General features: G+C 41.3%; 2 protein-coding genes and 1 long non-coding RNA gene across 4 annotated transcripts in view; 1 reads left to right on the forward strand and 2 right to left on the reverse strand.

The window, feature by feature from the left end:
- Nucleotides 1–2,476: 2,476 nt before the first annotated feature.
- LOC148884388 (alpha-1A adrenergic receptor-like) lies at nucleotides 2,477–10,993 on the reverse strand. The gene is made up of 3 exons (XM_089020272.1): nucleotides 10,824–10,993; nucleotides 3,851–5,096; nucleotides 2,477–3,614 (listed from the first exon to the last, which is right to left on the reverse strand). The coding sequence occupies exons 2-3, from the start codon at nucleotides 4,746–4,748 to the stop codon at nucleotides 3,187–3,189; spliced, it is 1,326 nt and encodes a 441-aa protein (XP_088876398.1). The 5' UTR covers nucleotides 4,749–5,096; nucleotides 10,824–10,993; the 3' UTR covers nucleotides 2,477–3,186.
- LOC148884389 (uncharacterized) lies at nucleotides 10,993–12,765 on the reverse strand. Its single transcript, XR_016118257.1, has 3 exons — nucleotides 12,689–12,765; nucleotides 12,098–12,172; nucleotides 10,993–11,117 (listed from the first exon to the last, which is right to left on the reverse strand). It is a non-coding gene; the product is annotated as an uncharacterized LOC148884389 (long non-coding RNA).
- Nucleotides 12,766–18,604: 5,839 nt separating this feature from the next.
- igsf9a (immunoglobulin superfamily, member 9a) overlaps nucleotides 18,605–26,705 on the forward strand; it is a 58,794-nt gene continuing 50,693 nt past the window's right edge. Inside the window, exons 1-2 of one of the 2 annotated variants that reach the window (XM_089020764.1) lie at nucleotides 18,605–18,818; nucleotides 20,009–20,194. The gene's annotated coding sequence lies outside the window, so the exon portion shown is untranslated. The remainder of the gene's footprint in view (nucleotides 18,819–20,008; nucleotides 20,195–26,705) is intronic. The other variant, XM_089020765.1, reaches the window with a different exon arrangement.

A 26,705-nucleotide genomic window follows, 5' to 3' on the forward strand; every position in this document is an offset into this window, starting at 1 on the left:
CACTTGGGGCAAGATGTCCTCCCCGACCTGGACAAGGCACTCCATCCACCCTTTTCCGACTGGGGACCATTGTTTCTGATTTGGAGGTACTGATCTTCATCCCAACCGCTTAACACAGGGCTGCAAAATGCTTTGTGAGAGTTGGAAATCGAGCCCTGCTTGAAGGAACCAATAGTACCACATCCTACCATTCATTCCACACAGCGCGTTCATTTAGCCATACACACACACACACACACACACACACACACACACACACACACACACACACACACACACACACACACACACACACACACACACACACACACACACACACACACACACACACACACACACACACACACACACACATATATATATATATATATACTTTCCCCCTCCGCTCATGTAAATCCAACGCATTCATGCTTTGTTCACTGAAAATGTCTGCGTGATTCAAATCTTTGCATGCATTGAAGAGAAGGCATTCAAGCTCAAGGTCCCCTGTGGAAATAAAATACACAAACCTTAAAATGAATAATTCTGAGCATACTTATCGAATTTACGTTCGCCTTGTCTGTGTCTCCTGACCAAAGCCAATCACCTGCATATGTTATTCTCTCTCTGTGGGAGAGTGTGTCAAATTCATAATTCAACAATTCTTGAAGCAGCAAATCCAACCAAATAGATTGGTGAAATATATTCATATTACTCCTTATGGCCAATTTATTGTGTTTTTTTTAACCCTACAACTGAGTGACAAGAAATCCAAAGCATTACTCTAACTCCTGCCTGTAGTCAGTTGACATCTGCTCCAGCATAAGCAGTGTCGGAAATGTATAGGTGGGTGGATGGATACTTTTATATTAGTGCCACAGGTGGAAGAGCACCTCATATCGGCAGCAGGTGAATAAACCGTCATGTTCAACTGCTCCTGATGAGTACAGGTATTGCTCTTGATTTGAGTCAGTGGGCTAGTGGTGGCATACACCCTGAGCAGGCCACAAAGTGGTGCCAATATTCCTTGCGCTGGGAATGTGCGGTGAGAAATCAAAGGGGAGAGTGTTTCACCAACCGACATTTTCTCATCCAATTGGCATCAAAGGATCAAAAGATGTATTTGAGTCTTCAAACATCTATTGTCTCTTACATTTCACTTTGAGGATGTAAAATTCAATTCAAAGCAATGGATTGGTACGAGAACAGCACATAAAACATGCATTATGAGAATCCCACGGTTGTTTACTTAAAGCGCTTATTTACGCTTTTAAAAATAAATAACACAATAAAATATGCAGTTTTTGACTGCAATTATTAGAAATTGATTAGAAAAAGTAATCCCCACAAGGAAGTGAATTAGTCAAATGCTAGGACGGAACTGATCATATATTGAAAATATTGCAGCTGTGGAATGATTAAATAAGAACAGCAAATAATCATGTAAAACTATGTGAACTGTTTGCCAGTGTAAGCATGCAGCTGTTATTTTTGAACCTTCGAAGACATAAAATAGGCCAACTCGACAATTGAAAAAGACACCCGGGGATTGCTGCTCGGTGTGTTGTGTGTCATCGAAAAAGGTCAGCGTACTTGGAAAAATCACGGTTGCATTGTTTAAATTCCTTTTAATCTGTAAATTGTGTGAAATTAATTTGTACCTGCTGTCGGAGACCTTTTCAGTCCCCAAAAATAATATCCTCCAGTGAAGAAAATCGGTATTTGGACACCCTGCTATTTTGCTATTTCTCCCACTTAGAAATCATGGAGGTTTCTGACATTTTCATTGTAGGTGCATGTCCACAGAGATAAACTAAAAACAAAAATCCAGAAATCGCAATGCATGATTTTTAACATTTTATTTGCGTGATACAGCTGCAAATAAGTATTTGAACACCTGTGTATCATCTAGAATTCTGAGCCTGAAAGACCTGTTAGTCCACCCATTAGAAGTCCATCTGTACTTCATGTATCATCCTGAATGTTTGAGGTCATTAGCTGCATAAAGACACCTGTCCACCCCATACAATCAGTAAGACTTTAACTTGGAAGATATATATATATATATATATATATATATATATATATATACATAGTAAAGTCTCGTTATATCGATATTCTCGGGAGTCGGAAGAAATATCGATATAACCGGACTATCGATATATCCGATCCTGTGGCATGTAAATTTTCTCCTTGCGTTCATAGAAATAGTATCGTAATAAGCAGTACTATCGATATAACCGATATCGATATAACTTTACTGTATATATATATATAACAATGACAATTGAAAAAGACACCCGGGGATTGCTGCTCGGTGTGTTGTGTGTCATCGAAAAAGGTCAGCGTACTTGGAAAAATCACGGTTGCATTGTTTAAATTCCTTTTAATCTGTAAATTGTGTGAAATTAATTTGTACCTGCTGTCGGAGACCTTTTCAGTCCCCAAAAATAATATCCTCCAGTGAAGAAAATCGGTATTTGGACACCCTGCTATTTTGCTATTTCTCCCACTTAGAAATCATGGAGGTTTCTGACATTTTCATTGTAGGTGCATGTCCACAGAGATAAACTAAAAACAAAAATCCAGAAATCGCAATGCATGATTTTTAACATTTTATTTGCGTGATACAGCTGCAAATAAGTATTTGAACACCTGTGTATCATCTAGAATTCTGAGCCTGAAAGACCTGTTAGTCCACCCATTAGAAGTCCATCTGTACTTCATGTATCATCCTGAATGTTTGAGGTCATTAGCTGCATAAAGACACCTGTCCACCCCATACAATCAGTAAGACTTTAACTTGGAAGATATATATATATATATATATATATATATATATATATATATATATATATATATATATATATACATAGTAAAGTCTCGTTATATCGATATTCTCGGGAGTCGGAAGAAATATCGATATAACCGGACTATCGATATATCCGATCCTGTGGCATGTAAATTTTCTCCTTGCGTTCATAGAAATAGTATCGTAATAAGCAGTACTATCGATATAACCGATATCGATATAACTTTACTGTATATATATATATGCTTTTTTGTGTGAACTAAATGTTGCCATCAATGTCAATTTTTAAGTTGTTTTAACTAAAATGAGTGTTTTGGGAATGGTTATTGCATCATTTGATGTATGAATGAAAATATACAGAGTGGAATTGACCATGTACTCGAGTACATTACGAGTCAAACAGCCTCCCCTGCAACCTTGAGTGAAAGGCGTAAGACCTTTGCAGACGAGTACTCGGGTACTGGCGTTTGATGAGTTGAGAGGCAGCATGACCTCAGAAGACCTGCTGGACTAACGTCATCAGAACCACTTTCAGAAGACACATGCAGCTTACTGCAGCAGTTCCACAAAGAAGCATTGTTTGGCGTAGCAAAATCAGACCTATTGGATACTGGTCGTGAACTAGCGGAGTGGCTGGTGTTGTGGCTTTCTTGGGCCTGTCCATTTCTCAAGCAGAGGCCACGGAGCACGTTATGGAAGGCTTTCTTGAACTCCTGGCTGAAGCACGGATAGATGATGGGATTAATGCAACTGTTGAAGTAGCCAAGCCAGAAGGTGACCTTAAACACCATCTCGGAAGGCTTGCAGGATGGGAAGATGGAGCCTACAACACCCCAAAACATAAATCAACATTTTGTTAGTCAGTCACTGTATCCCAAAGAAAAACCAAAGTAGCTAGCTACTTAGCTTGCTAAAATAAACCTAATAAACCAAACAACACTTGATGAGAGAGAGAGAGAGAGAGAGAGAGAGAGAGAGAGAGAGAGAGAGAGAGAGAGAGAGAGAGAGAGAGAGAGAGAAAGAGAGAGACAGAGACAGATTGTGTTAAGAGTTACTTACCAATTGGGAAGACAAGGAAAAAAGGCAGCCAACACAGAATAAAGCACCCGACGACCACCCCAAGGGTCTTGGCTGCTTTCTCCTCACTAGGCAGCTTCAGCATCTTGGGTAGGACACCGGTGACCCGTTTGTACCTCCCGCCGTCCGTGTCCTTTTCACACTCAGCCGTTTGAGCGCCGTTCCCCCTGTGCACCCTCAGAATCACCCCTTCGGTCTCCAGTCCTGCTCCTTCACGACCCATCTTGAGAGTTTCTGTCTCCCTCCTCACCACATTATATACACGGCAATACATGGAGAGAATGATCGCCAGCGGTATGTAGAAAGAGCCGAGGGCTGAGAACAAAACATAGCCGGGCTCCTCCGTGATTCGGCACACCGTGTCATCTTCTGGGTCAGGCTCCTTCCAGCCAATCAGAGGGCCCACGGATATGACAGCCGAGAGTGCCCAGAGAGCAGCCACTGCAGCCAGACCTCGTCGGCCGGTAGCCATGGCGGGGTAACGCAAAGGGTAGCTGACGGCGAGATAGCGGTCGATAGAGATCACGCACAGACTGAGGATGGAGGCAGTGCAGCAGAGGACATCCAGGGCCGCCCAGACGTTGCAGAAAGACCGCCCGAACACCCATTTGCCAAGCGCCTCTGAAGTGGCTGAGAAAGGCAGAACGGCAGAGCTGAGCAATAGGTCGGCCGCCGCCAAGTTGGCGATGAAGTAATGAGTCACAGAGCGCCAGTGGTGATGGCACACCACCGAGAGGATCACCAGAATGTTGCCAAGGACGCCAAACACAACAAAGACTGCCAGCACTATTCCCAAGAAAACCAGTTTGGCAACATCCACCTTCAGGTCTGAGGTGGAGCTACAATTATGACATGTCTCTTCTGTAGAAAAGAGACTCATGCTCTGACCAGCTTTTTGTATCTTGTATTTTTAGTTTGGTCAAACCGGCTCCATACGTACCCCATCTGCACCCACCTTCTCCTCGTGATGCAGATGATCAAACCTTTCACCTCGTCCATCTAATTAAGTTGCAAATAAAGCTGCTTTCATCACACTGTGCCGCCAGAAGCTATTTTCCCCCGTTTGGCAAACTGTCATATTTAGAGAGACAAACGCAGCCGTGGCTTGTCATAATCCATCCGGTGGGGGCATAATAGAAATGACAAATATTCAGACTTGATGCGAAAATCACCGCTGGGCTTGGCATCTTGTGTTCATCCATGCCAACTGGTCTGAGAGGCAAGAGACCTGTTCAAACAAGAGAAAAAAGTCACTATAATGACATTTTTATTTGCCAAAGAAAAACACAAAAAAAACTTTCAAAGATGAGACAAAATGCAGATTTTCAAATGGAAAAAAAGAGACTTGTCAGAAGTCGACTTTGTTCCATTTTAGACAAGCACCTGATTATTTCATTGTTTTTATGATTGCACACATCAAACAAATAAAAATTCCTGCTGCATCCAGTCAGAAAGTCACGGGTAAATATGTGTTTGATAATTACTTTGCATCAGTGGCAGTCACACACACCACACAGACGTAAAATGATGACCACTTGCTCAAAGATGATATCCACTGAAAAACAAAATATCTCAGTCATGCTGTAATACCTAAGCATCAGAAACATTCATTCATTCACTTCCGAACTGCTAATTCCTCACTAAGGTCGCAGAAAGTGCTAGAGTGCTTTTCTCAGCTGTCTTCGGGCATGAGGCGGGGCTACCCTGAATTGGTTGGCGGCCAATCACAGGGCAGACAGAAACAAACAACCGGTCAGTGAGCCTGGGGGAGGGGTTACAGAAACAAAAACACACGCACACACGAAAAAGAGACGACAGAGCTTGAAACAAAAAAACAAAAGTGAAAAGGTGAGAACACAATGACATTTGGACTTGTTTCAACTTTATTGATAGTTCATAGGCAGCGTGTAGACTGTGAGGTTAAAATATCCCATTAATCAGGCTCCACAAATAACCTGCACAAGCCATCTGGATAATTTCAAGAGAACATTCAAGCAAGGGAACCAACTATTAATGAAGTTTCTAGTGTATCTGCCTGCATCTGTTGCTGTTGCAATATCACAACTTCTAAGATGTACAACCCAGAGCTCCGTCGGTTAATAAGGTGCACACAGTACGTTATTAATTTCCTTATTGACTGATTGTTTTGTCAAACTTATTGTAACGTTGTTGTGTTAATGTCCTTTATAGTTTACACGGCACGTAAAGTGTTTCACAATAAACGTTGTGACATCAGTACGAAGCGTCATCCTTGACTGGGGTAGATACAGTGAGTGTGTACCTTATTAACCGGAAGTAGATAAACGTTGACATAGACTTGAGACTGTCGTTCTCTATCGAGCAGTTGCTCGCCTTGTGTCTCTCTTTCGAGACTTTCGTTCCGTCTGTCTCGCCGTACTCGCTTTTATCTAAAACACCTGACACGGAAGCGGAAGTGACATTATAAATAAAGTATCAAAGACGATTTTAGAAAAACACACACATAAAGTTTCGCATAGAAACAAACACTTTTACAGAACAACAAGTCTAAATAAATTCTATTTTTGTTGTTGTGTCAACCAATGACAAGATACCCGCCAGTTACAGAATGAATGAGGGCGATTGCAACCGAGGACCACCGTTGATGCAAAGACGCTTTGCAAGACACTGTTTGCATCCCAAAAGAGGGATAACAGTCAAGACTTGGGGCATGCCCTGGAGGATAAATAGTTAGAAACATACGCACATGCGCTCAGCGTGAAAACGGACGCATGTTATTTTGTGTCCTGTTTGCCATGTGTGGGTAATTGGCAAACCGCGCTGGGCGGAATGAGGGTGTCTTCTTACCTGACAGGAAATGATGCAATGTTTTTTTATGGTTTCGGCAGGAATTTGACAAACTAGGGATATTTGGTAAAATTATATTTCATTGTGGAGTGAAGTGCAATAGGATCATATTTTCCACCTCAAAGATTTTCTTGCCTGGTTCTACTTTCCAAAAATATTATTTGACTGTAGCCTGCCACTGCAAAATGACATTTGCACCTGTAAATGTCTTTCCCTGCTTTACTGTATCTTACATCAGACCTTTCATACACGGACATCTTGTGAATACAAAATCTTGTGATGTGTGTGTGGAAACAGACACACACACACATCCTGTCGTATGCCCTTTGAAAAATGGAGGATGGGACTGGAGGGCACTGTGGATGCCCCCACATTTGGCCATTACCACCCATTCATCTCCAACCAAACACCTCCACCACCACCACGCCCTGCATTATATGACAAGAATTAAGCAATTCATTCTTTTAAAAAATATCCTGATACTGGCAGACCCTTAATCAACACATAAAACTATTTCACCATTTGTTTACCATTTCTGCTAAGGGACAGCCATGATTGGCTCTCCAATGAGTGTAAAGCTTTAACAAAAGACGAACAGCCAGCGGAGAAATAAACACACACACACACACACACACACACACACACACACACACACACACACACACACACACACACACACACACACACACACACACACACACACACACACACACACACACACACACACACACACACACACACACACACACACACTCGCCTTGATGGAATATCAACCTGGTTTGTAGACAACAAACTGCTTGGGCAAAAGATTTTTTTGCACAGAATAAAAAAAAAAACTTGTATCGCTGGTTAAACAATTTGTTAACCAGTAGTTCTTCATGTAGATATGATATATAACATTAAAAAACAAATAAATATGTGAATAAGTATGATGCAGTCAAAGCTAAACTTTGACCTTTGAATTACCAAGTATGCAGTATCCCAATGATGTCTGCTTTTCATTATCTGCTAATGCATTAATGGGATTTGTTCCAAAATGTGATTTGTGAGGACACCTGTCCGCTGTAGGTGAGTCCAAAGTAGATGAATGAGCCCTATTTATAGCTATTCCCTCAAGGTGAGAGAATAGGACTCTTTTACCATCGTGGTCAATAACCATATGGGAGTCATAAAGTCTCGGGCTCATGACTTTCTATTTCACGTTCCATTCACGCTCATGTTTAATACGGAAAAAGTGCAACGGCAGCAAAGTGACAAAAATGATAAACGGGTACATTACAGTTGCCTTTATTGTAATGTTAAAAGCCTTCTTGCCCTTTGTACATCTTGACCACTGAAGGTATGTAGGTAGCTAAAATGGATGGATGAATGGATAGACGGATGGATGGATAAATTGTCCACTCTGGAGAGATGAATTTGGCCCAAGAAAAGTGAATGAAAAGTGTGTCTTGTTCCTTGTTTGTGTGTCAATCAAAGTCAAAGTCAGCTTTATTGTCAAATATGCTAATATGTATGACATACAGCACAGATGAAATTACTGTCCTCTCGGACCCAGCATGCAAGGCACTTATAATTACTTTAACAAACATAATAAACATGAAAATGCCAATTTGCCGGGAGAGGGGAGCCGCTGCATGTTCACGCGCCGCCATCTTGGGAAAAAAATAAAAATAACAAATATGACAACACAAAGACACAGAGTTATTCATTCTTCAGGACTTGCTGTACCCTCTTTGTGATGACATGAAGCAGTTCTAGTTGAAAGAGGAGAGGATCAAAGCATCCATGTCAGCAGTGGATCAGGGACGTCATGGTGGAATTTGTACGTCTACTACAAGCTAAATGTTGAAAGCAAACACGAAGCTGTAGCATCCATTGACGAAAAGACATTGTCTCACATCTCCTGTCTCACATAAATCCGCTTCAATTCCAAGCCGCGACAGTTCCACATACGCATCGGCGCTCTGCGCTGACGCTCCTTTCTTCTTATTGCAGGTTCCTCAAGCCATGCATCCATCCAGCCGCAGACCGTCCAACGGCACTGACCTTTCCGCTAAACAAAGCGGGGCTGTGAAGATGCTGCCCATTACAGGCGCAAAAAAGCACAATGGCCCCTTTGGTGTCCAGCGATGGCAGTCGAATGGCTCCGACATTCCTCCCATTCAAAAACAGTACTGGCATATTCATGCTGCCGAAAGGCGCAACCGCTCAGCACAGTCTCCTCCTTGATGATTGTCGTGGCCAAAACTGCTGAAAAACAATCTGTATCCGTTCCACGTAACGCACAATAACATAAAGTGACAAAAGAAAACACAATAACAAGACAAAAACAACAAAAAAGCAAGGAATGTATAAAGTAAAGCAATTATTCTTTCAAGTAACACGCTCATTCATTCACATCACAACTACCTATCATTTTTACGCAAGTGCATTATGGTTAGCAAAGAAAAAAAATAAAGTTGGCATGATTCTCAGTTTTATTTTTATTCTTATAATCCTGACTTTAATCTCAGTGAGAATCCTCACTTTAAAGTTTGAATTCTGAGATAAAAGTGAGAATCCTGCCATCTTCATTTTTTTTCTTTGTTGGCCGTAATCCTGCATACATTTTGACCTCATCAAATCCATGGTTGCATTTATGGTTGCATCACTCTCTCTGCCATGACATTTATTTTCCACATGATGGCGCAGTGCAACAAATGAGGCCTCATGATGCATTGGCCAAAAAAAAGCCTCATTGCTTCATGATGCCTCATTTTGCCATCACTAGTAACTTATTACCCGTTAAGATACACTCCAGCACGACCTGCGACCCTCGTCAGGCAATCTTTTATAGGACAAATTTAAAAAAACCAAAAACTCAAAACGGATGCAAGAAAAGAAACAAAGTAAATAAAGTTTTGAAATAAGCATCAAAACAACATTTATTGCCGCATTTATGATTCAAATGAACTGTTGACCGTGTTTTGAATTACAATGTGGCTGGCTTTTTGCAGAATTAATCAATAGCAGTTTAATGGCGCAAAAACAACCCTGGAGACATTAGTTTGCCTGCAGCTGTGATGTTTTGTAGCGTTTTTCGCTCCTGTATCTTTGCGTTAGATCATGCAGTCTTGTGTACTCCAACAAAATATCAATGTATTGAAGACATAAACAAACAAAAATGTGCTTGTTTTTCCTCTCGTTGAAAAATACATATTGACTTTGTAATGGCGAATGAATTATTCATAGCTTTAGCCTGATCATATTTTGAGGCCATTTTTCTGATTAGAAATAGAAAATAAATAATGCTAGCTTTCACAATGTAATATTATTACCGTGCTGCATTGCGTGCCAGCATTCCAAATCTAATGAAATGAAACATTTTTTAATGGATTGGGTTTTTTTTTTATACATACACGCACGCACACACACACACTTGATCTGCCATGTAAACTGTGATGAATTGCTTCACATTTTGAGGTCTGCTTCTAGACTGCTGCTTTCTCCAGGGTAGATGCCTAAAGTCATAATTCAATTGATCCATAATTGTAATCATTAAGTTTTATTAACCTTGACCATTTGCGGCGTGCAGTTGCGCAATGCGTACTTTGAACAGTCGCCGGTCTCGGGAAATGTCCATTCATTTAATTTACAGACTGCGGAACCTGTTCAGGGAATTTCCAGTGGAGTCTATCCAGCTAACCTATGACTACACTCTGGACTGGTTACCAGTCAATCGCTACAGTAACGAGAAAGACAATGTCTCTTACCCACTTTCATAATTTGCACCGATGTCCTTAAATATCCCCAAATAGCAATCATTTCTAACCGAACTAAATAATTTCATTCAGCTTTGCTAAAATCATCTAATTGAAATGTATAATGATAATGGTGTATAGTTTGAATAAATAAAAGTATTGAAAAAAAAAAAAACATGCCTCCTGTGTACAAGCAAAAAAGGAATTGACTTGAATGGCAAATTTGTATTAAACCCTCAATATTCATGCAAATAGTTGCATTTGTGATGTGATCATGGGAGGAAGACCAATCCAAATATTTTCAATGAGAAACCACTAAGTCAGACAAGGCAGCAGTGGGATGGAGTAAGGACAGTGAGGGACGGGGAAAAAATAAAGCCATATCTTACCTTCCTCAGGGAGCACGTCTCGCGGTTGCAACTTTCTCGAAGGGCTTTCTCTCAGCTTTGCTGCGTTATCCTTTCCAGACAGAGGAGAAAGAAGGAAAGTCAAGTGTTTCTTTCCCGCCTGCCATTCTCCTCACGGGAGAAACTGTGGACAAGCCCACCTGACCTTGTAAGCCCCGCCCCACGCCTGACTTCTATTTCCTTGACTGACCGCATTATGACTCCACATCTTGTCCTCCTGTCATTTCGACCATCCATCCATCCCTCGGTAAAGCTTGATGATATTACTGAGAATCTCTAGTGTCAAAAATATGACAAGAAAATATGCATCATCGTTGTTTGTCTCTCTTATTTTTTTTGACCCCCTGTACGAACATGTGAAAACAGCAATTTTTTTATTTTTATTTTTAAACTGGAACGGCTGTATTTGTTTCTTGGAAAGGTCACAACGAAGAAAATAAGTTGCCAAACTCCATTATGATTGCTAAGATAATATCAATTGTCGGAAGAAGTGGAAATGTCTCGAAAAGTATCACACCTTTTCGAGACATAATAGGATGACTCCACCACCAACACAAGCCACACTCCCGGAATTTGTATTGAATTGATGTGGCTTGTCCAAGCCAGCTGAATACAAAGAGGTAGCCCAGAAGACATTGATTAAAACTTGACTTACAACTTAAAAGCTCCTGGGTTGACAACAGACAATGATTGGACTGATTACACAAACAAATGAACCGTTGACTTGAATTAATATAATTTTCAACCACCTCCAAACGAGTGTATTATGTGAGGTAAGCATGAACACTTGGTAATTAGGTTTACTTCATATTTTTGTGTGAACATAGTGTAAACGTGGTTGGTAATAAATACCAAACACAAACAAACAAATTAAGTATTGACTTATATTAACATTTTCCACTTTGTAGGGCTTGGCATGATTTTTTTATATTCTTTTTTGTACTCAGCAGTCACCATTGGCTTGTCGATTCCCAGCATAGCAAACTGACAAGGTTGACAAGGTAATCCATGTAACTATCCATTCGTCCATCCATCCGTCCATTCTCCAGACCGCTTTATCCTCATTAAGGTCGTGGGGGGTGCTGGAGCCTATCCCAGCCGTCTTCGGGCACTAGGTGGGACACACCCTGAATTGGTGGACAGCCAATCACAGGGCGCACAGAGACGAACAACCATCCGCTCTCAGAATAACACATAAGTACAATTTAGAGTGTTCAGTCTGCCATTTTTGGAATGCGGGAGGAAACCGGAAGTACCTGGAAAAAACCCAAGCGGGCCCGGAGAACAACATGCAAACTCCACACAGGGAGGCTGGACAGGGTTCCACATATCTAAAAACAAACAAAAAAGCTTGAAAATTCCCTGAAAACTTGTTTGTTTGAGGGTAGGGGGACATAAACAGAATTAATCTCGGAATTCATTTACATTACATTGAGATGATTACTTTTGTTTCATTAAACCCTGCCCCGAAAACAGAATCAATAAACCATCAGTTCTGCAATGACATGGACAAAAGAGAGTGCCCAAAGCGTGAATTACAGGCTTGATTTTGTGCCGAGCAAACTTAAACGGCATATACAAACAAAACACCAGTCGCTTCAAAACAAGCTATTTTTGAAGAAACAGGCAACCTTGAGAAGAAAAACCACAAAGGTAAATGAGAAAGCTAGTTACCTTGTAGTTTCACACTGACTGAGTATAAATAAATTGAGAAATTAATTTGTAATTAAATATATTGTTCAGATTGTCATTTCATAATTTGTGGTGTGCCGCAAAACTTTTCTGATGTAAAAAAACATACCTTGGCTCAAAACATTGGTATACAAGACCATGTCAGCTGTGTTTACCTCCCAGTGATGATTTTTATGTTGTCCATCCATCAAATTTCTTATCCTCACAGGGAACACTGGCATGTGAAGTCGGCATGCTAACCACTCGACGACCAGGCCGCCCTTCTTCGAAGTTTTATTGTTAAAATAAACCTCAGGGTAGTGTAATCGTTGACAACAAGATTACAGTTACTGGGTGATGATGTCAGCAGGGCGCGCAGAACCATACGAGAGAGTGACTGAGCGAAACGGATACGCATCGGTAAGTCAAATAAAAGAGACCACGTTAACGCAACAGCTGGACTCACGTGTGCCTCATTTGACAACACGACATGGTGTCAGAAGTCCTGTGGTTGACGAGGTGTGCGCGAAGAGGATCTTTTGGACATGCGGTGGAGAGGAAAAGTTGAAATGAGCGACGGAGAGAAAGGAACCTCGGCACGAGCTAACACCGCGGGGCCATGCACCACGTTCAACATCCAGCCAACAGAACCCTTCGACTTTTCAAAACCACAGGAGTCAGACAAATGGATCAAAAGATTCGAGAGATTCCGCCTGGCAAGTAACCTGAATGCTAGTTCTGAAGAAAATCAAGTGAATACATTTATTTTCTGCATGGCTGACAAGGCTGATGACATCTTACGTGGGCTGAATTTGGCGGAGGTTCAACAGTGCACATAACAAGGAGTGCGTAGGGGACCCCAAGACTTCTTTGTTGTCAAGAAAAATATCATATTCGAGTGTGCTGCATTAAATATGCGCTATCAGAAGGAAGTGCAAAGTGCGGATTAGTTCGTCACTGCACTGTATGCGCTGACAGAGCATTGTAGCTACGGGATGCTGCGCAATGACCTGAAAATGGAGGCCCATAACCTACGTGTCACGGTCGGTCACATCTACGGAGCAGAGATATGCTCAAGTGGAGAAGGAGGCTCTGGGGATGACCTGGGTCTGTGAGAGGTTTCACAACTTTCTCATCTGAAAGCATATCTTGATGGAACACAAGCCTTTCCTGTGTCTCCAGGGGTCCCAAGCCCTTGATGCATGAACTCCACTGATACAACGCTTCAGAATGCCACTCATGCGCTATTTTTACTGCATCTCTAACGTTCCAGGAAAATGCAGGAGGGGCTGGAGCCTATCCCAGTCGTCTTCGCGCACTAGGTGGGGGACACCCTGAATCAGTTGCCAGCCAATCGCATGGCTCTTTTTGTTTTACAAATTTTATAAATGTTTGTGTGGTAATCAAAGCTTATGTCGTTTTACTGTAAATACAGTAGTCTCGTTATATCGATACCGTTTATATCGATAGTACTGCTTATTGCGATACTATTTCTATGAACGCAAGGAGAAAATTTACATGCCGCAGGATCGGATATATCGATAGTCCGGTTATATCGATATTTTTTCCGACTTCCATTTCTCACGACTTGAAACACAATAAAATGACTAATCGCAAAAAAAAAAAAAAAAAACATTTTGTGAAGTATAAAGGATTTTTAAATTAAGGAAGTTCCTACCACAAATGCTTAATTTATGGTAAATATTCCTTGCTGAAGATTTTGCCCCAGTTGTTGTTTGTCGTCATGGTGCATAAAACAATGTTTGTGTTGCGTTGTCTGCTCAAAGGCGCGTGGCCTACTCTTTCTACGCGGCTTTCAAAACTTTCAAGTACACTTTACAGTTAGGGTATAGTCCGAAGGACGAAACAGGCTTCTGATTGGCTGCTGTGCCGAGTATGCAAATTGCCAAACAAACGTGCTTCTTTCCCTTAAAACATAATCTGTTGGGTGCTGGTATTTTTTTTCAATTTAGTTTCCGAAAGCAGATTTGTGTTTTTCTCGAACATTTTTCTTCTAACGCTCCTAGTATACGACTAAATTCATTCTTAAACTTCATCAGAATATCACATATGTCAACATGTCCGTGTCCCCATGTTTTTCATTACAGTACTTGTTTTTTTCTCCCTCATTAATAATCTAATAACGATTTGATTAGTAACACTCGCAAATATAGGGTGAGACTCGACCCAAGCTCTACACTGTAATCGATGGTAACATTTGCATTGCTCAGATAAACAAAATGCAATAAGTGTGTGTGTGTGTGTGTGTGTGTGTGTGTGTGTGTGTGTGTGTGTGTGTGTGTGTGTGTGTGTGTGTGTGTGTGTGTGTGTGTGTGCGTGTGTGTGCCTGTGTGTGTGTGTGTGTGTGTGTGTGTGTGTGCGCGTGTGTGTGCCTGTGTGTGTGTGTGTGTGTGTGTGTGTGTGTGTGTGTGTGTGTGTGTGTGTGTGTGTGTGTGTGTGTGTGTGTGTGTGTGTGTGCGCATGTGTGTACGTGTTTGTGTGTCACTGTAGTTTCTTTGCTCCACTGAAACCAAGCAGAGGCAGATACTGGCGCCTTCAAAAAGGTCAAGTACTCGCGTCTTGCTGCAGACAATGACGGATACATTGATTTACAGGTACTAACTTCACTTTTTCAACTGATTGGTTGAATACTTGATGCAAACATAATGGACAAAATAGACATATGGACACATTTACTGTAAAACAAGCTCCGACAAAGCTCCGTGTAAGGAATTAATCAGCCTGGAAAGGGGCTGATTAATTCCTTACACGGAGCTTTGTCGCCATATTCTGCCTCTTTTTTAGTGCTACATTTTCCCCCACTATTGCCTCAAAATGGCACAGAATAAATTATTTAATCAATTGCAAACATGTATCCTTTCCTCTTCAGAACTATTTGAATCATATTCATAACTGGATGAGTAACAAGTGAAGTTGCCGTGCTTTCTAGGTGATAATACCCTAACACACTGTTCCCTGCCAGCTGCTTTTCGTTAATCCAAATCGACAGAAGTTTTTCAACCTCTTTTATTGCCTGAGACCGTTGCTTAGACAACACAGAAACACCCTTAGCTAAGTCACACAAACGCACACCTCGATCGTGCACTCAAAGAAAGTGGGTGTGGAAAAGTAGTCCGGCAGCCACGGCGCCGCTGTTTGGCTGTGTGGTTTGGTGTTCTTCCGCCGAATACTAGTCTGTCAGCCATTGTGGCGCTTTGTGTGTTTCCCGAAAACTAGTTTGTATGCCAAGATTGTATTCTCGCAAATTTAATGTTCGTGAAAAGTTTGTTCGCTAAAGCGTTCGTAAGCCAAGGTATCACTGTACTTTGAACTGTTTACCAGCGGAACTTCGCAAGGCACACAGAGACAAACAACCTTCCACGCTCACATTCAAAGCAGGTAACCGGGCCGTCTCATGTGATATACTGTATCGGCACATACGCACATGCAAACACAAACCTTTTTTTTCTTTTTTGGCATGATGCTGTTTGTGGCAGACTTTCTCTCTGTTAATACGTATGTAATGTAAATAAAGTCTCCATCTATGGCTGAAAATGAATCTGTGAACCACTATATTTTTGTAGAAAACACTATTTTTAATCTTAGTATTAATTCGCAGGTCCTGAGCCACGCTTTCAAACACGGTACTAATTAAAACACTCCCGCTGCACTTAATCCTGCTTTAAAAATAGTTGTAATTTACGGGTTGTCGCTGCGTTTTATTGTCCTCCTGCCATATTTCATCAATGTTCCTTTCCAAGATACCACAGTTTAGTGTATGTTAAAATATGAGTCTGATGTTTTATAGCCTCGGGTGCCAAACCCCCATGGATCTCCCGCTGTGCTTTCTACTTCCGAAATGCACATCTCCATGTGGGAGATAACAGTCTGAATGTATCAAATTTGTAATTATCAGTAGGAGGGTTTCCAGGCTGCAGATGGTGTTTGCAGAAAATCTGCTCTGACATTAAAGCAAAATCATTTACAAAAAAAAAAACAACAACAAAAACGTATTAACAATATTTTTAATTTTGACAATAAATTAGGGGACTAATCATGCTTAGTTCAGTACACAAGAGTTCAAGGAAAGGTTAATAATTTTGTGACACACTATTTTTATAGACAGGCCCATGTGCGGTCAGGTTTCAAATTTGTGCATATTGATTTTCATGCTACATTATTTGGGGGTTTGGGGAGACTAAGCTATGCCATGCTGGACGTGACGGCAGAGAATGTTTGCGCACCCGATAGTTTGGTGACAGAAAACCCCATTTTAGTGTAATTTTAGTGCATTTGATCAGATATGGGGGAGGGGAAGGGCTAAACTGGGCGGCCTTGTGGTCAAATGGCACGTCGACCATACAGTGCTGAGGTCGATCTGGCATTTGTGTGTGGAGTTCTCCCTGTGTGCGCGTGGGTTTTCTCCGGGTCTTCCAGTTTCTACCCACATCATAAAAACATGCCTGGCAGGCTGATTGAAAACTTTTCACTTTCCCTAAGTGTGAATGCTCATGGTTGTTCATCTCTGTGTCCCTTGCAATTTGCTGGCAACCGGTTCAGGGTGTCCCCTGCCTGCTGCCCGAACACAGCTGGGACCGGCTTCAGCACCTCCGCTACATATCTGAGAATAAAGCGGTTCAGAAATTGTATAGATGGGCACTTAAACCCAGCCTCGACTGTAGCGCCTTAACAAAATATTATTTTCAATTTCAAATTAGAAATAGAAAAATTGCATACAAATGCTTACGCTAGTTTTGTCTTCTTGGATAAGCATTGCCATGTCATTCAACATGTGAATGCAAAAAATAAAAAAACTCATAGACTGATATCTTTGAGGCCTAGGAAGTCTTCCCAGAATTAAATGACATCCTGAATTAAGTACACGTCAGTGCCGAACCGTGCATTTTATAGCTGAGCCTTCAGTAATGCTACATCTGAATCAATCCACAGCTGCGACTGTAAAAAGTGAGGTGTGATTTACTACAAGTCCACGAGACTGGAGGGTACCATGAGCCAGGAAATAACTGTCCCATCTTTCTTAATGATGTCCATCTATTCTTAAAAAGTCCATCTTGAAAATGGCTTTTTTTTTTGGAGGGCAAGAGTGGGTGGGGAACAGTATACCGTAAATAATTAAGTACACACTATGTGACAGTTTTCATTCAGCTTCATGACATCATAGCATTTGTGAAAGAAAATGCGGGCCTCTTTGTGGAGACAATAAGCATCAATCCATCCATTTTCTCATCTTCACGCGGGTCAACGGGCTTGCTGGAGCCTATCTCGGTTCTCTTCAGGCAGTAGTCTGGGTACACCCTGAATTTGCAGACAATAAAACATGGATGCATTTTGCTTCAAAACATTGAAGTGGTTACAACAACAGATTCGGCGGATGTCTTATTATTGCTCGATAACACCGGCCAACAGCAAAACACAATTGGTATTAACTTTGTGTCGCTTAATGTATTTTTCACGCTCACCTCAACCGGTGTGTTTTTTCCCAAACACATCAGGTCTTTTAATGTTTTATGTTCAAGTTTGAATGATAAAATATCACTTGTTGCAGAGCCTTACTCTTAATTATTTAATATGACCAAGTACGTGCTTGTCTTTCAGATAAATGAAAAATAGAACACATTTGTTCACTGGTGGAATTAACATTTGCAAGTTCTGATTTTCTCTTCTGTTTTTGGGACGAATTGAACAAGATTGTCCTTGTAGAAAAAGGACAACGGGAGTGTGGACGTCACAGAACGTACAGATCATTTGTTTGACTTGTTATTGATGCTTCACAGTTGTACTGATGCATTGTACCAATATTTTGGTCCACAGTGTGTGACAACTCCCGTTTAAGTGCAATGGCAATGACACCCTCTTGTGGTCGATTCTTTCGGGGATTGAGAGCGATTTTTGTTTTAAATTACCGGTACTTTCCTTCACACCAGACAAATGCTTGCGTCCGATTCGGCTATTACGGGCGAGTTTCCGATGGAAATTCAACGTTTGAAAACAAACAACATGCAGGGCGTTCGTGGGAGGAGGCAGGGAGTACACGAGAGTACTCTGGTGGGGGCAGGTCACTTGATCACCTGGTTTTGAAAACAGACACCTGTTACCTTGCTTTCGGTCGCCACAGGTATCGCGTTGCAGTTTGTTTCTCAGAGCAACAAAGAACCTAGTCTCGATGCTCCCGATGACTCGCCTGCAACCGGACTTACCTGAACATTCGAAGGATACGTTTAGACTGAGAGGACACAAAAAACGAATCTGAGAGTAACACCGAAACCACCAGTAGTCAAACTGCAGGTATGGTGCGTTTAAATGGCCACACTATCTCATTGAATAACTAGATTCGTATGTTATATTTACAAGGATTTATTTCGATTGTTCTTGAAAATCACTTCAACTTAGTGTTGTTTTTTTAAGTTGTTATACAAGCTTTTATATTAGGGTCAATAAATTGCTTAATGTACTTAAAGCCCTGTGTGTAACATTTGGGCAACATGTTCCGAGAGTAAAATTTACTTACAAATACTAACAATAGTTAATCTTAATTTGTTGCTTTCTTTCTTTCGTTTTAATTGACCGGTACTTAGAATTTTCCATCTCGAAGCATAATATTCCTTTTGATTGCTAAGACTTTACAATGAATTTGAGCAATGCTGCAAGTTGTTGGAGAAGCTTGATGTGTTTTCTTAAAAATACTAAGGTGAAACTCTCTTTGTTCTTTATCTTCTATCATACATTTAATTGTTTTTTTGTGTAACGTAACATCATTTTGTCTAGTGTGGTCTTTTGTTATTTAACAATTGTGAACTGTGATCACAAATTTCCAAAATCAATGAGTTATTCGCTTGATTGCATTCTTGAGGTCACACAAGATGAGTCAAAGTCGAACAAAAGTTCAAACATTGATTATTTGACATTTCAAGAATCTAACCCAACCGTCTTCTATTCACCTTTTTGTACAAGACGGGGTTCATTTTATAACTTAAGCTTACCTGTTTGGTTTTATGTGGCAACTTATACCCCCAGTACCAATGAATACTTTTTTTGAGACACAGAAACTATACTGGGGAAAAAATGTATGTTGAATTTACTCAATGTAATTTTGTCAAGCGACTAGCTAAAATAAAATCACCTGTATATAAATATAAATATATCATCCAGATATATTTTTACATCTATAGTTCATCTACCTAAATCACTTTATCTTTATCCAGATTATTTTATGTCCACAAGACATAATCAATTTGGGTAAATTAAAAAAAAATCCAGTGAAAGTTACAGTGAGTAAAATATCCCCCTAAATCCGATCTTTTGATTGCGGATGAAGTTAGAATCACACTACCTCGTGATTAATACCTCAAGGTGTGCTTAACTGGAACAAAGTCAACTTGTTCTGTGATGCTGCTCATAATAAGTTGCAGAGGACATTGTCGCAATTCATGCGACAATGTGTGGCCATGAATAACAAATAACATATCTCTGTTCAGGTGGCCTGGTGGTCCAGTGCTTAGCACACCGGCTTCACAGTGCACAGTGGTCCCGGTCCGGCCTCCCTGTGTGGAGTTTGCATGTTCTCCCCGGGCCCGCGTGGTTTTTCTTCAGGTCCTCTGGTTTCCTCCCACACTCCAAAAACATGCATGGCAGGCAGATTGACCACTCCAAATTGTCCCTAGGTGTGAGTGTGAGAGTGACTGTTGTACAGTGGAACCTTGGTTTTCGAACGACTCACAGTTCGAACAAATCGGAGTTGGAACAAAATATTCGAGAAATTCTTGCTTCGCAGATTGAACAACAATCGGTGTTCGAACGCTGGTACGACGCGAGGGTGGGGTGCTGAGCGGCGTACGGGTGTATCGCTCTCTCCGTGACCAACTGTTGTCGCTTGCGGACGTGCTGCGTTTTGCTCCAGCGTTTAATATAGGTGTACGAAGAGTTTTAGCCCCTAATCATGCCTCAAAAGAAAGTAAGAGCTCCTACAAGTGAAAAAAGAAAAGTAGTGCGTACAACTATTGCATTTAAGAAAGAAATATAATCGCAAAATATGAAGGAGGTGTGCGAGTGTCTGATATGGCTAGGGAATACAGCATGGCGAAATCTACGATCACTACGATATTAAAGAATAAGGAGGCTGTTAAATCTAGTGATGTGGCTTTGGGAGTGAGAGCAAGTGTCATTGGATAGATATTTTAAGAGAAAAGAACATCCTGTAGCCGAGTCATCCGTAGCTGTCACGTGCCGAGCGAGAGTGACGGCAGCTGACTCATCGGAACGTAGTGGAATGTTTGGGATCCCAAAGCAGGTGGCAGAGACGTACTAACCAAGCAGGATGTTTTTTCACAAATAAAAGAAAACACAGCGAGTAAGAAGACAGGGGGTGATACGACAACGCTTACTACGCCAAAAAGCAAATGGCACACGAGGGTGCAAAATGACATAAATTTACGGGATGCAGGGAAAATACCTCGGACCGGATACACTCGCGCATCGAAGGAAGAGTCCAGGTTTGGTGGCGAGGTGAGTCAATCATCCGGCCTTGGCGAGGTGATCGCGAACCGTATAAATGCCCCGTGTCCGTGATTAGAGAATTGACAGCAGAACGAAGCAAGTCGACATTATAATTGATGTGTTGCCACCCTTTGTGTCATTTTTGTGTGGGAGCATGCCATGCAATTTTTCAAACCAAAATATTGCCTCGGTTCTATAAAGATTGAGATTCAATGGTATAACGCACATGTGTCAAAGTCAAGTCCCGGGGCTAAATCTGGCTCGCCACATAATTTTATTCGGTCCGTGAACGAAAGTCAAGCATGTCAAGTGCCATGATGCTTGCCAAAGTCCAAACCAAAATTTCAAATTGTCGTATTGTAGACCACAATCTTCTTCTTCTTTTCCTTTCGGCTTTTCCCTTCAGGGGTCGCCACAGCGAATCAATGTCCTCCATCTATCCCGGTTTTGTGCATCCTTCTCTCTCACACCAGCTACCTTCATGTCCTCTCGGTCTCCTGCCTGGCAGTTCAAGATTCAGCATCCTTCTCCCGATATAGGCGTTCGCTCTCCTCTGGACATGTCCAAACCATCTCAGTCTGGCCTCTCTGACTTTCTCTCCAAAGCCTCTAATATGAGTTGTCCCTCTAATGTACTCATTCCTGATCATATCCAACCTGGTCACCAAAGAAAACCATCAGCTCTGCTACCTCCAGCTCTGCTGTCTTTTCGTCAATGGCACTGTCTCCAGTCCAAACATCATGGCTGGTCTCACCACTGTTTTATACACCTTTCATCCTAGCTGAAACCCTTCTGTCACACATCACACCTGATATTTTTGTCCAGCCGCTCCAGCCTGCCTGGACACGCTTCTTCACCTCTTTTCCACACTCTCCATTGCTCTGGACAGTTGACCCCAAGTACTTAAAATCCCCCACCTTCTTTATCTCTTCTCCCTGTAGCATCACTCTTGCACTTGGATCCCTATCATTCACACACATATATTCTGTCTTGCTGCGACTGATCTTCATTCCTCTCCTTTCCAGGGCATATCTCCACACTTATAGTTTCTCCGCCACCTGTTCCCTGTTCTCGCTACAGATCACAATGTCATCTGCAAACATCCTGGTCCAAGGATATTCTTATTTAACATCGTCTGTCAGCCTCTCCATCACCATAGCAAACAAGAAGGGGCTCAGAGCTGACCCCTGGTGGAGTCCCACCTCTACCTTGAATTCCTCAGTCTGTCACGGTTTTGCGAGGTGGTGATGGCGGGTTCGGATCCCAAAAAGCAGGCAGGAGGGAGCAGGAGGTTGTTTGACAAATTGTATTAAAATAAAGGTCAGCAGTAACAAAATGTAAAACATCAAAATGATCTGAATGGAAAAAATACAAAGTAGCAAAAGAAAACCAAGTGTAAAAGTCCGCCAAGGTTAAACAAACACGTACACAATGCATGCAGCAAACAAGCAGCAAACAAACAATGAATCGGCACCGGATGATCGTGCCAGGTGTCCTTTTAAGTGTCATTGATCTTAACGACCAGCACCTGCGAGGCTGCCGGCAGGGCTGACGTCGCTACCCGCTGTTCGCCAATCTGATCGGGACGACCAGCACCTGTGCAGGTGCAGGCGGGGCCGACAGCGCCCCCCGTTGGTCGCCAACCAGATCATGACACAGTCACACCGACAGCACACCTCACAACTGTCCTACAGTCATGATACATGTCTTGCACCACTCTGACATACTTTTCTGTCACTCCAGACTTCCTCATGCAATACCACAGCTCTTCTCTGGGCACCCTGTCGTACGCTTTCTCCAGATCTACAAAGACACAATGCAATTCCTTCTGACCTTCTCTGTACTTCTCTATCAGCATTCTTAAAGCAAACACTGCATCTGTCGTACTCTTTTTTTTTTTTTTTTTTTTTTTTGCATGAAGCCATACTGCTGCTCACAAATGTTCACTTCTGCTCTTAGTCTAGCTTCAACTACTCTTATTGTAGACCACAATAACAGTCATTTTTCTTAACCTCAGATTAGAAAACGAAACGTTTGTCTAATACGTGGAGGAGATGAAACAATGTAATGGTTTCCCCAAATTCAAAACGGCCCTCAAGAGGAAAACCTAACTACAATGTGGCCGGTATCACGGATGGATGGATGGATGTGTTCCTTATTCCAAATTGTGTTCATTCTATTTTGTAGCCGTCTCAACGTGTATTTTGTTTGTTTGTTTGTTTTGGCTTCCCTACTTTCACTTTATTTGGTAGCTAATGTCCAATTGAACTTGGTGTCAAGAGGTTCATTGAAAAAGTCCATAAGTGGGCAGAGGGTGATTAATTTCCCTTTTAGGATACAAGGTACCTTTACTCACTGTTGACATCAATATCTTGGACATTATGAAAGGGCATTTGCTATGATATGAAAAGAACAGACAATGGCACAATTAAGAAAAGAGGAATTTGTATTAAAAAAAAAAAAAAAAACATAAAAAACATTAAAAAAAAAAAAAACAAAATTGCAGTCGTCACAGTTATATGAGGCAGAAATGCTGATAGATGTGTTCCAGAGTCACAATCAATCAGCTGCACCTCCATTTCTCTTCTTATGTAGATTAAAACAGCACCTCTGGCTCTTTTCTTACGGCTTTTCTGTCACCGTCTCTATTTGTTGCAGTTAATAAATCAACAAGAGACAGGGGTAGGGGTGGGGGTGTGATTCTTTTGCGAATCACCTGATCGTTTATGAGACTTTTGAAATGTTTTATTTTGTGCTGTCATCATGCTTATATTTATTCATGTTCACATAAGAAGCAAATGTCAAGGTAACATCTAGGCCAGGGGTCAGGAACCCTTTTGACTAAAAGAGCCATAAAAGTGAAATATTTAGAAATGTTTTTTAGTGAGACCCACACACACACACAACACACACACACACACACACACACACACACACACACACACACACACACACACACACACACACACAAACACGCCCGCATGTCATAATGTATTATTTCAAATAACTTTGTGATAGTACTCACCATTAACATGAATGGTTTTCCATTCCTCATGATTGGTAAAAATCCAGCCAAACGATCGGAATGAAAGTCCATATCCAGGTACATATGTGAAGTTACTGCTAGCTAGCCTGCACACGGCTCATTAGCTTCCACACTTACTTTCTGCTGTCTCACAGAAGTATATTGATGCTAACGTTAGCATGGGGCTTGTGAAATTGCCACTGAAATTTGACTGTTTCATCGTTGGTATTGTTTCATTGCAAATTAGAATCAGGACATTTTCTCTCCACAAAGGTGAATCCTTCGGTCCATTCAACCTCAAGTGTACGAGACTCCTCTTTTTTTTGTACTCGTGGGTTATTTAAAAGGGCCGTTTACCTGTTTCAACATGAACGGCCAGTATCATCCAATCAAAATTGCGCTTTCCACCAACCTAGGTCAGGATAATCCAATCTAAATTGTGCTTTCCGGAGGAGGTTAGACACAACTGATTCAACATGTCATTTAGTGATGACACACCCACTTGGTCATCACTGGCTGAGATCACTGTCTGAGATAATCACACTATATTGCTTGTTCAATCAATGCTGTGGGAAATTTAGTTGGCACAGTAGTCGGAGTATGACTGTCGGAATAGCATTTTGTGTGATTTTTTTCCCTTTGTTTTCCTTTGGTAATGTTTTAAAATGTTATGTTGAACAAAAAAAGAAAATGGTCGGTCTGTACAACATGGATTCACATGCATCACAGAATGTGATGGGGCTCAGTGTCCTATCTGCATGATTTGGCATTCCACGCCCTGGCAAAACTTAAGGAACACTTCTCCAATTATATATTTGTTTTTCACTAAGACTTCGGTGGATCTGGATTTGAACTGAATGGTTTTGGTACCTATCACAAAGTTAAGAACCACTTGTCTAGGCTATGTTTACATGCCATGTGGTTCAATTCAGAATTTTGTTTTCTCGCCATGTTGTAATTTTTCGTCATACCTGCCTTTTTGTTGTCTGCCAAACTTTCCCTTTTTCTTTCCTTTCCCCAAACAATATTATGCAATCCCATTTTAGCTCGATGGTTGAACTCTTTTGCTGTATACTGTATTTTCCGTTGTATAAGGCGCAAAAGCCTAATTTTCTTCAAAAGATGACCCTGCACCTTATATATGAAGTAATATTGATCCACAACAGGTCTCACAACTACTGTCAGATGCAACGACTCCATTTCCCCTGTAGAAGAAGTAGTGCGCGGTCCATGCTGGGATATATAAAACGGAACCCTAGCCTCGACTGTAGCACCTTATAATGTGGTGTGCCTTATACATGGAAAATGTTTGAAAATACACCATTCATTGGGGTGCGCCTTATACTTTGAGGCACCCCAAAGTATAAGGCGCACCCCAAGGCGCACCCCAACTCCTGAGTTCTACAGTATATGGAAAAAAGTTTGATAATATACCATTCTTTGGGGGTACTCCAATGCACCTTATACACTGGAAAATACATCAGTACATTAAATCTCATCTACCATTAACATCATAAACAACATTTAGATTGATCTGTTTTGTTGGCCCTCTCCTTCACATTTTGGGTACTCTGTCAGGCTTGCTTTATTCTCATCCAGTCAACCTAATTTATTATTATTGAGGGGCAGTCAACTGGAAGGTACTAAACAATCAAGTGATCATTACGTGCCAAATCGGGAAAGTACCTGCTGCTTCATCATTGCTACAGCCGCACCCCATTTGGAGCCATTTGTGCTACATGAATAAACATAAGAAAGCTGGTTCATAGGTGAAGGGAGGGGTATAGCGGCATCAGCATGTCAAGTCCGACAACGATAAAAATGTTCATTGCAGGGAATCTTTCACCCTTTGCACTTTGCATCTTTTACTTTGTATTGCGGCATTTGTGTGGGACTGTGTTGGATAACATTCTGTGGCTCTTGACAGCCTGTATAATTATTTCCCATCCTTTTAGACTGAGGGCCAGCCATGTAATGAACACACTAATCAAAGCCTTTTTTTTGTTCATCTTCAACAATAACTGTAAAGTGTCCTTGAATGTTTTGAAAGGCGCTTATAAATGAAATGTATGCTTACTTTTATAACTACGCAAACAAAGAGTCGTGGGCTATGAGGAGGGGGAAGCCTGTTATCAGTCTAGTCAAATTGAGCCCTGTTAACCTTGCAATTAGTGATGGACACTTTATCTTATTTCAATATTGGAAAAACTAAATTAGAACGGGCCACAGGGTTACGTTAGATTGTAAGATCTGACAAGTCAAAGTGAAAAGACTGACATTTCTGGAGACTGTTTTTCACCTGGTTTGTACTTTATGGCAGCCTGGAATGTTTTCTACTGTTTTTGGTTTGAGTGACATTTCTGAAGACTGTTTTTCATCCAATTTGTACTTTCTGCCGACATGGAATGTTTTCTAATGTTTTTGGTTACCCTACTTTTTAACGCGAGAGGGGTCAACATGAAACAGCATTCTGAGTGGTGCATGGCTGTTATAATTAGAATCAGCACTCAGTCATCCAAAGGACTTGGGCTTTGGAAGTGCCGTTTGAGTTCCACTTTAATCCCAAAATAAAAATAAACGGTGAGACTCAATGTATCTCTCACATTTCTCCTCGTCTGTCTACATGAATGATAATGTTCAATTGATAAGTATCT

The sequence above is a fragment of the Hippocampus bargibanti genome, linkage group LG18, assembly GCF_051943395.1.
Source record: "Hippocampus bargibanti isolate YZ-2025 linkage group LG18, ASM5194339v1, whole genome shotgun sequence".
Classification (NCBI taxonomy): Eukaryota; Metazoa; Chordata; class Actinopteri; order Syngnathiformes; family Syngnathidae; genus Hippocampus; species Hippocampus bargibanti.